At 33.9% G+C, this 10,574-nt stretch overlaps 1 protein-coding gene across 1 annotated transcript; it reads right to left on the bottom strand.

Annotated features, from left to right (window-relative positions):
* Nucleotides 1–5,582: 5,582 nt before the first annotated feature.
* LOC102630581 (limonoid UDP-glucosyltransferase) lies at nucleotides 5,583–7,384 on the bottom strand. The gene has a single exon (XM_006486934.4). The coding sequence runs from the start codon at nucleotides 7,270–7,272 to the stop codon at nucleotides 5,764–5,766; it is 1,509 nt and encodes a 502-aa protein (XP_006486997.2). The 5' UTR covers nucleotides 7,273–7,384; the 3' UTR covers nucleotides 5,583–5,763.
* Nucleotides 7,385–10,574: the final 3,190 nt, after the last annotated feature.

Consider the following 10,574-nt stretch of genomic DNA (forward strand, 5'->3'; position numbering starts at 1 on the left):
CTGAAGAAGTGACACAGAGTGGATTGCATTTAACCGGAGAAGAAGGTAAGGGCCCGGTAACGTAGAGGTGAAAAATAAGTTGTCAAAAGTAGCCATTTAATGGTTGCCACGTGAGTTACGAAGACATGTATTGAAACAAACGCCAAGTGTATGCAAGTAATGGTTCAAAACAATTTGGTGGAAGCGTGCAAGTCTGGGTTGAGGTGTTTGGCGGCAATGGAAAATTGGGGAAAAGTAGTTGGTGGGGGAAAAAAGGGGAAAATTCCCTAATCCTGAGATTTTAAGTAAGAGTTAATTTAATTTTTATGCATGTAGTTGAAATAGTAGGCCACGTCATTCAAGAAATAATAATAATAATAATAATAATAATAATAATTATTATTATTATTATTATTATTATTATTATTATTATTATAAATATGACAATAATGATGATGGTGCCAATGATAAATTGTGTAATAATAAAAATTAAAAAATAGTTAATCATCAACCAAGAAATGGAGGCTTTATTGAGATGAATGATAAGTTAAAAGATGAAAAAATGCAAAGAAAAATATCATCGACAGTGTATAGTAACAAGTGTCGGTGACAATCCGTATTGATTGTTGCAAATAATAGAAAATATAACATATTGAGTGTATTAGAGAATAAGGCCCAATTAAAATGTAATAATAAAAAAATTAATGAAATTATATGGCATGTTATTCATTAACAAGTGCAAAATAAAAAACAATAGTTTCAGAATAGGGGAAAAATTGTGTTGTATAAAAGCAATCGTTTAGGTAAGTCCGTTGAAATTGGGTCTTGTAGCTTGAAATAACCTTAGATTCCCACTTGTAAACCAGCAGCTAGGGGTGTTCAGAATCCAATTAGAGGTGGTCAAAGTAGCCCATCCGCAAAAATTCGATCAGTGAAAAAATGGTCAGTGGAATAGTATGATCGGATTGGAGTGAAAATGTAAAATTGCGTATTAGATGAATTGGAAAAGGATTTAAGTTTGTAAATCTGGAAAAATTCGTGAAATCGGGAGAAATAGTATATATTGAATTAAAAAAATAAAACTTATGAATATAGCAATGGTAGTGAGTAGTAAAAAAAAATGTAAAATTTAGATATAGCTAAATTAATACAATATTATATCTTATTCGATAACAATTTAAAAACAAACAAATAAATAAGTAAATATAGGTTCGTAAACATTAAGAAATAAAAAGCAAAACAAAAAGCATAAGCTAAACAAAACATTTTGGCATATAACACCGAAGCTATCCTCGACGGCACGCACAAGGCATAACTATTTCACTTCACCACTTAAAGTAATTAAATTTAATTGCTTACTTTCTTTTGAAACTTCTCGAGTTTCATAATTTTTTGCTGTTACACCGAAACTCTAAAGTTTGAACTTTGAAATTGATAATTTTAGTTACATTTGATGTATTGATCAAAACAAATGAAAATTTATATATCGGTGTGTTATAATTGGAAATTTTGAATGTATTATCGTAGCTTAATATTAATTAATATCTTGTTCAATTTTGATTTTAACTGGTAGTAAAGTTAATTTTACATTAGAAAATTTAATTTAAAAAATAAAATATGAATGAGATATTTGTTTATATAATTACTGCGTAGATTGGATGAAAAAAAAAATTACATCTACAAATCAATTCGGCAAACGATGGATTATGGATTGGGTCTTATTTGCATCCGATCCGTAAAAATATGAATTGGATTTCGATTCAGTTTCAGTAATCAGTGGATTAAAATACATAAGATGGTCTCTGTTTAAAGAAACATGAAAAACTTAGTCTTGTGTATGGTTTTGTCCAAATCACAGATGCTTTGTAGTTTTGAGCAGCATAGTAGCATAATGAAGATTTCTAGCTTCAGATCGTCAAAATTCTTTTCATCAACCAGTCCCAGATGAGGTTAACAATGCCCTGCCTCTCTCAGCTAGCTTCAGGCTCTTACTAAATTGATGTGCACTCTGACAAAATAAATAAGAAGAACACGATCCAAATCTTGTGTTAGTTTCTGTATGCCTTGATGTAATGAATCAAGCACAAGAATACTGCAGTTCAAATGCTGGTTAGTGTTAGCTCCAACAGTTTTCACATTTCAGAATCATACTATTTACCAATGCAAAAATGATAAGCAGAAGGACATGTTTTTCTCAATTACTGAAGTACACATAACAAACTATTTTCAACACAAAATACAATCTTCCATCTAAACAGTATAGGGGGCATTGAATGACTTGAAGTTTCATATAAAGGCTGGATTTTTTTATTTTAGCAAGAAGAGTGTCAAACCTGTGTTCAGGATTGAAGAGATTGAATATCCCTATGATTCACCATTTGTTAACAAATGGGAGAAAAGTGAAGTTTCATATAAAGGCTGGATTTTGTTATTTTAGCAAGAAGAGTGTCAAACCTATGTTCAGGATTGAAGAGATTGAATATCCCTATGATTCACCATTTGTTAACAAATGGCAGAAAAGCGAAGCCAGCAGGCCCAGCACACACCCATTCGAAATTGAAAAATGCAAATCATTGTTCCTTACATCAATATGATAGAATGTTTGGAGCTTAAATCATTAAAAATCAAATGATTACAAACGGAGGATTATTCTAAAAGTATTTTAGAACCAAGAAAATTGCAAACATAGCTAGCAAGTATATAGCTACAAAAAGGTATTCCACTTCAGGTTAATAATGATTGCAGGCGAGAAGTTTTAGGATAAATAGTAAGTTCATTGCAAAGAACCAAAAAAAATGGGGAGCCGAATCTCCAGTCTAGGAAAATATACATGGGAGCATTAAAAAATGACAATAAGAGTTAATATCTAAACTATAACTTACCAATAAACTCTAAAGATCCCTGAAAATGTAGAGCAAGATAAACTGCATACCACTAAAACATATCTACAAGATCCACACTTGATACTAGATGCATATCTAAACCCTCAAAAATCCACAATTCTTATCAAGCCATGCACCCAGAGGAACATTTGAACTATCATCCACACAAGAAAATCAAACCTCTTCCTTCAATTCTCATTCGATTTGAATACAAGTCCATCCACGTTTGTATGACCCAACAAATATCCAAAACAGAAAGAAAATGAAGAAGAAAAAGAAGCATAGACCTTCAACACAATTGGATTAAGAAGAGGACGAGAAATGATGTACAAAATCAATGGTTTCCCCATCCTGTTTCAAATATAACGCAGAGTAATCACAAATTGCTTACTCTTTACTAAAAGGAAACTCTAAAACAGTTCCAAGAAAAAATTGTAGTTCCACTCTTACTTAAAGATATGAATAAAGAATTGAACTCAAACTAGGTTGCTCCTGAAGGTTTTCAACTAAAACTTTCCTCTGACTCAAAGTCATGCGAAAGGATATTCCCTTCCCCTCTGTGAAACTTCAATTTAATGCTTTCAATTAGATCTTCATACTCCAAAGGGTAGTTGCTATACATAATTAGATCAATTAAATATTTGCCAATATCTCACTACTCCAACATCCATATAGGCCCAACAGTGCACAACACTACAACATTTCACTCACTATGCTCATAAACCATCAACAAAACCTCAAAGTAACAGTAGGTTCTTTTATACAAAATGGTTGACCTAGACATCACTGTCATGATTTTTGCCAATGAACTGCCAAAGGTACCAGAAATTACCTTATTCAATAATGACACATATTCAAACAAACCAGTCACAAGGATAGGAGATGGAGGAAATATGAAACTTGACAGCACTACAACATTTCACCCACTATGTTTAAAAAATCCTGCATTTTCATGCCTATACACTAATTATTAATCTGATGTCTATTGATTCACATATATTTCTCTATCAAAATCTAAATCACCTGATGAAAGTTTCTTTCTATCAGTTGCATAATTATTAACATATCAATTTTCATAACATAATATATTCCCAATTTCTACTTCTTCCTCCCAATTTCTATTTTACAACCAAACCTAACATTCTATGCCTATTTTTACTTGTTCATGCGTACCCAATCAATTACCGTCTACTATTTATACACATGGACTCAAATTAAGAGCCACATATAAATATTCACAGTCAATACATACCTCAATGTCGTATTAAGACTCCTGCAGACAACTGATTGCTACGAAATTGCGAGCAAATATGACCTCCAAATATAACTCTCCACAGAATTCGCTACAGTTTATCTCTGCTCACTTTACTCCAGCACCACTCAAATGGTTGTTTTTTAACCTACATGACAGCAAATGACGACAACTTCTAACCTAACGGCGTAACTTATTCATCAATTAAATCCCCAGTTTGCGCCACAATACCCGTAATCTGCTTTCTACCCACTCACCCTCTAATTCAATAATTTTTTTTCCAAACCCCAACCTAAGAAAACTAACTGGCCCACTAATTCAAGCTTCTAAAAACAGTATGAATATCACTGCACACTTCAGCCGTGGGGAGAAAGACGGTCATTACAATTTCTTTTTTGTTTTACTGGTACTATTCTTCTACCCGGTTACCCATTTTCAAACTGTTAAATCTCAACCATCAAGTGTATTTGCTACCAATTCGCTATAGGACAAAAGACTGGGGTATCAAACCCCTGACGCAAAGTAGCTGGACCCATTAGTTTAATATATAATTAAATCATATATTAACTACATACAATATTTTATGATAAATGTGAATATGAATTTAATCTCTTATTGTTAGATTGTAGTTAATATATATTTTTTCAAATTACTTGTTCAATATACAGTCAATAGTTCCAATATATAATAAAAATATATTAATTTACCAATTACTTATGTGTGTTTTTTCAATTGTTTAATAAGAATGTATCAAAAAGTGGAGTGCTTTTCATTTATTTTTACATCTAAGAGTTTGATGAACAAGTTTAGAAGTTCTTTAACAAGAATTTAGAGTTAAAAAAGCCACTTTATACTTCACACTTATTCAGTAACTTTTTCCACGTCTCAGGTTCAATAACTTTTGAGTTAGGGATAGAATTCAATATTGTTAATTGGTAGAGATATGGAGCGGAATCCAGTGGGCATGTAAACAATTTAACCAATTTTTTTTTTATATTATCTTATATTAATTTATTTGGTAAGAATAAAAAATTATTTTATAAATGCTATACTTAACATTCAGGTAGATGTATAGAGTAAATTTTCTTTTTAAAATTTTGATGATGAGTGTATGAATTAATAATTAAAAAAATAACCTACCCTTTGATTTAAGTTTGAAAATTAAAACAAGTCAAAATTTAGGACTTTCTGACTGTTTTTTAATTTTATAATAAAACATAGATTTGCAGTGTAATTAATTTAGAAAGAGACAAAAATATGGAGTATGTTACCACTGTAGTAAGATAGCTGGAAGCATATAATTGATATTTCTGTTGTACATCACTGATGATATCGTATTGTTCCCCTTTTATCGCCTTATCACGTGCATATCTGTTCTTTCACCCAATCTTTTGTCGCATAGTAAAATAACATAAATTCATTCGTATAAACATTTGACTCTATAACCCAAAAATCGTTTAACCCCAAAATTTTAAGCCAACAGATTAGTACTTTTTTTTTTTTTTTTTTTTATAAAGGAAATAGATAAGTACATTAAGATAAAAACATCACGTAATTATAAAGTAGTGCAAAATATGATTATTATGAAGCTTTTCATTTACGACAAGTGCTTTGAGTCAGAACTTCCAATCAATACTCTACACGTGTCCATCATGACTCCACCAATTCTACCTTCTCATTTGCCGTTGCCGTCTTCTCCACTAATTCCTTAACTCTGTGGACTGACTTCGACTTGCTGCTGGTTATAATCTCGACACTTCTCCTTCTTACTTCATCAACGAAAGCCTGAATGTTCCTATCCGACGAGCCACCATCGGCCACAGCTTCCTCCGCCTCCTTCTTCCACTTCAGCGAGTTCTCCTTCAGCTCCGCCGCCCTAGGTCCGGCCGTGGCCTCGAGCAAGCACTTCTCCACTTCATCCCTTGAAATTACCCTGTTCTCTGCCTCTCCACGGCACAATCTTAAACCGGTCTTGAACACATCACACAAATACATGGCATCAGTTACTTGATCACCCCATTGCGGGAAGGTGATCACCGGCACCCCCGATGCCAACGACTCCATGGTTGAGTTCCAGCCGCAGTGAGTCACAAAGCAAGCAACACTAGGGTGAGCCAACACCTTTTCTTGTGGACTCCATTGCACAACTTTGCCCTTATCTCCAACTTTCTCCAAGAACCCATCTGGCAGCTCAACAATTTTAACGCCAGAGTCTTCAGGCGGCGGCTTCATCACCCACAAGAACGAAATCCCCGAGTTCAACAATGCATAGCCAATTTCTTCAACTTGTTCTTGCTTCAAGTAGACAACCGTGCCGAAAGAGATGTACACAACGGATGATGGTGGCTTTTTGTCGAGCCAGTCTATGCATTCATCGGGTTTCATGCAGTCATCGCGGACGGTTAAGGTTGGAGCTTTAGGGTTTTTGAACAGAGGGCCGACGGGTTTAATAGGGCAGATTTTTGCCATGTAATCGATAATCTCTTTCTCAAGCTCATAGAAAGTGTCCAACAATATGCAAAACGGCTTGCCAAGATTTTCGTACTGCCCCAAAATAGCTCTTCTCAAGAAAGGATAAGGAGTTGACGGATGCAAGAAGCTAGGCACTTCATCATGCTTCAGTAGTGGCATGCACGGCAACTGAACATCAATTTCGGGTTCCTTTTCACTAGGAAATGGAACCAAACCGTGGAAGTAATGGTAATAAGCAGCAAAACAAGCACAAGATTGAACCCAAAGCATAGCAGACGGAAGCCCTAGGGATTCAGCAACATCAGAAACCCAAGGGATAAATGGGTTATTGATCAGGCAAGAAACGGGGCGATATTCTTCAGCGCTTTTCCTGATTATTTTTGGAATCACTTGTTTGCCAATAAGCTCAAGTTGAGCCATGTATTGGTCAAGATCTCCGCGTCTTGGATCGTCTTCGTCCCATCCATCCTCGAAGAATTCGAAGCGAATGAAGCCGTCGCCAACTGGAGTAGGCTCGTAGGTGAAGTTACCCGCTTTTCTCATTTGTTTGCCAAAGCTTTCAGGTGTGGTCAAGGTGAGAAAGAAACCCTTTGAAGCAAGGAGTCTGCCGAGCCTCAGAAGCGGGTTTACGTGGCCATGGCCGGGGAATGAAACTAGTAAGACGTGAACAAGGGATTCAGTTCCCATTATTCTCGAATAATTTGTTCTAAAATTGGCTAGCTAGCAATTTAAATGACAGATGGGCTTGGCGAGCTACCTCGACTGTGCGTTTGTGTGCGTGACTCTGTGTCTAACTGTCTATATATAAGTCCCGGGAACATTTAAAGTGAGAATACACGATAAATATAAATTTTAATACATGAGAGACTTTTTATTTTTATCTATCAATATATTAAATTTTATATTTTTATTTATTAATAGTTTATTCACTTTATTAAAATAAATATTTTTTCAATATATATATATCTTTATCTTATTAAAATAAATGATAAATAAATAAAATATTTGTTATGGTATAGGGTGTTTTATTTTATAATATTTTATTTTATTATATTAAAAAATTACGTAATAATCACTATATATATGCGCGCACGTGATTGATAGTTTGGTAATGGTAAATGCGTGGCAAGTCAAATTGAATGAGGAAATGAAACGTAGCTAGCGTAGAACTAATCGCAAACAGCTTCGAGGGATTGGTGAGCCATGTTTAATTATGAGGGCGTCTAGAATTGCGGTCTGACTCAGCTTTGATGGTACCGTCCGAAGTGATTTATTACCACTGCTTGCGTATCTCCCTCAATCATTGATGCTATTTATTTATTTACCATGCGAGCTTGACGTAGTGCGTGACATCACACACAGTCTGCATGCGACGGCTCGCACCGACTCTATCAATAATCACTTCACTTTTTTATTATTATTATCTTCTTCTTCTTCTTCTTTTTTTTGTTTTTTCATGTTAGCAAATTAAATTTCTCGCAAAAATTTGGAAACTGCTTATCTGCCCATGATAAGTAACAAGTTATTTTGATCCTAAAAATGATGAAAGCCCCTTCATCATTTAGAAGATGAAAGGCAAAGGCTTCATAAAGCTGAGCAAGACCAATCATAAAGATCACTTACGTATGAATTGTTTCTGCAAGAAATTCTTTCGTTGCAATTTTAACTCAGTAAATGCTTTTTGTACATGCTAAGTGGATTCAGATCCTCTACGGATGTACCAATGGGCCTTTGGTCCAGTGGGAGAGCCCTTGCACTTAGAATAATGAGTGTAAGGGTTCGAGCCTCCATGAAAGCATTTATGGGGCTTATTTACAATCCTTCCTCAATTATCAAATAATTAAGTGGAGCCAGTCTATTGCTCACAAAATGTGAGTAGAGTGGACAGCCCTCGAATATTTGAGAGTGTTTGAAGAATTTGGGCAGCGCTTCAGATGAGTACATGCCACGATGAAGGTCCCAATTGTAGAATCTGTTTGTAAATATTAATTTTAATACCTACAGTCCTGTATAACAGTATTTAAAAAAAAAAAATCCTCTACGGATGTTATCTAGTTAAAAAAAAAAAAAGATATTTAAGATTCGGAGGATACTCTTATGTAGGTGGAGAGGGAATTAATTTACTATCAACTTAGATAATAATGAATATTCTCTACTCATTTTGTTTTTAACTTGCTCGTGTTGGGAGTTCCATTACTTAATCATTGATAGAAATAAAAACATTGGTAGAAATAATACGAATGATTAATAGAAATTATATAAAACTACCTAAAAGTTAAATTTTAAAAGGCCTAAAATACCACTCAATCGGCCCCCCTCTTGGATGCTTAAAACTTGCACAGTTATCAAGTCACGCTGTTGATCAATCACAATGAAAGCGATGGTCCTTCTGGATCAAACGTAAGTTAATTCATTTCGTATTTCTCATGGATTTTTCCTTCCTTTGTTAGATATATAACAAGACTACAAGAGGCGACCAAATTTCCTTTTTTCGTCTTTTTGTTTTATTTATCTCGGCATGTTTCTAGATCTTCGCGCTTTGGCCAAATGCTGCACGTAATGTGATAATTTTTTATTCGCGTATGTTTGCGGTTGAAATTGAATATGTTGCTGCTTCGAAAAGGACAACAACAACAACTACCACCGAAGTAGTTCCAATGTGTGGTAACGAGCCTTCCAAATTTATATATATAGGAATTGCGTAACAATTGAACAATAAACCTTTGAAAGTAAATATAGTCTCTTTAACGTATAGATTAATTATTTGACATGGATACAAATTAAAATTAGTTCGATCAACATGGCTTGACAATTCTCAAATAGTGAAAAAAAATTCTATAAAGGGAACGAAAGTATGATTGATCTTCTTTGCCATAATAATATGATCGATCACTTCTTTTAATTTAACACACGAGAGTGTCTTTGATTGACGACCTTCGAGCTTGTCTTTGTTGGGTTTGCTATCCAATTGATCGTCCTATGCGAGAGGTCTTTATCAACATGCAGTGAGATAATAATATTTAACTGTGAGCTTAATTGGACTACATTTTCCAAATCAGCCTACCCAAGAAAATTACAACGAACAGTGACAGAGTGATCATAATTTACGGCACAAAAGTTAGATTTTTTAGACTTGCTTTCATCAAATTCTCGCTTTCATTTTCAGCTTTTGAATTTTACCATTTATGGTGATATACGTGGCCTTATTCCTAACCTGAAAAGTTAGCCAATAAATTGAGACTTATCTCACAATAAATTAATAAAATACTCTCTCTTTTTTTTTTCTTGTTTTTCAGTGTTTACTTTCCTTGTTTATCATGTATGATGGTGGTTATCTCAGTTGATCTCCGCCCATGATGTATGTCTTATTTTCCACCCAAATCACTTGTGGTGGTATTTGTTTTTATCTAGATCTAGATTTTTTAGGATTTTATTTATTTTCATTTAGATATAGATATGATGTGGTTTTATACTTTTTATCTTTATTTGCATGTAGATATGTCTTTTTTGTGTTGATCTAAAGCTTTTGATGTTTAGAACCAAAACAAAAAATTCAAACTCTGGATTAGTTGCACCAGATCTATTATGATTTTAATTGGTAGAATATATGCTATCTCAAACTAATCTAACTCAAATTCGTCATCGCCAATTTAAATAACCAGAAATTTCTTTCTTTTTTGTTTAGAAACACACTAAAATTTCATTTCACTAAATTCAACATACGAATACACAATACAGCACAACAAATAATATTGCAAAGAGGAGCTGGCCCATGACAGTCAATATAACGTGACAGTTTCATTATTGTAAAGATGGATCAGGATTTTCTCCTGATCTAATTTTCATCTGAACAAATTCTATTAATATGATTAGTGGCTAATAAATAAAAAAGAAAAAGTAGTTAAATCTTAATCATCCACTAATACTAAAACACATATGGCACAAAATCTGTAAAAGATGGGGAGTGCTCAGATCATGAGAGAATTATG

Source organism: Citrus sinensis, chromosome 8 (assembly GCF_022201045.2).
Source record: "Citrus sinensis cultivar Valencia sweet orange chromosome 8, DVS_A1.0, whole genome shotgun sequence".
Classification (NCBI taxonomy): Eukaryota; Viridiplantae; Streptophyta; class Magnoliopsida; order Sapindales; family Rutaceae; genus Citrus; species Citrus sinensis.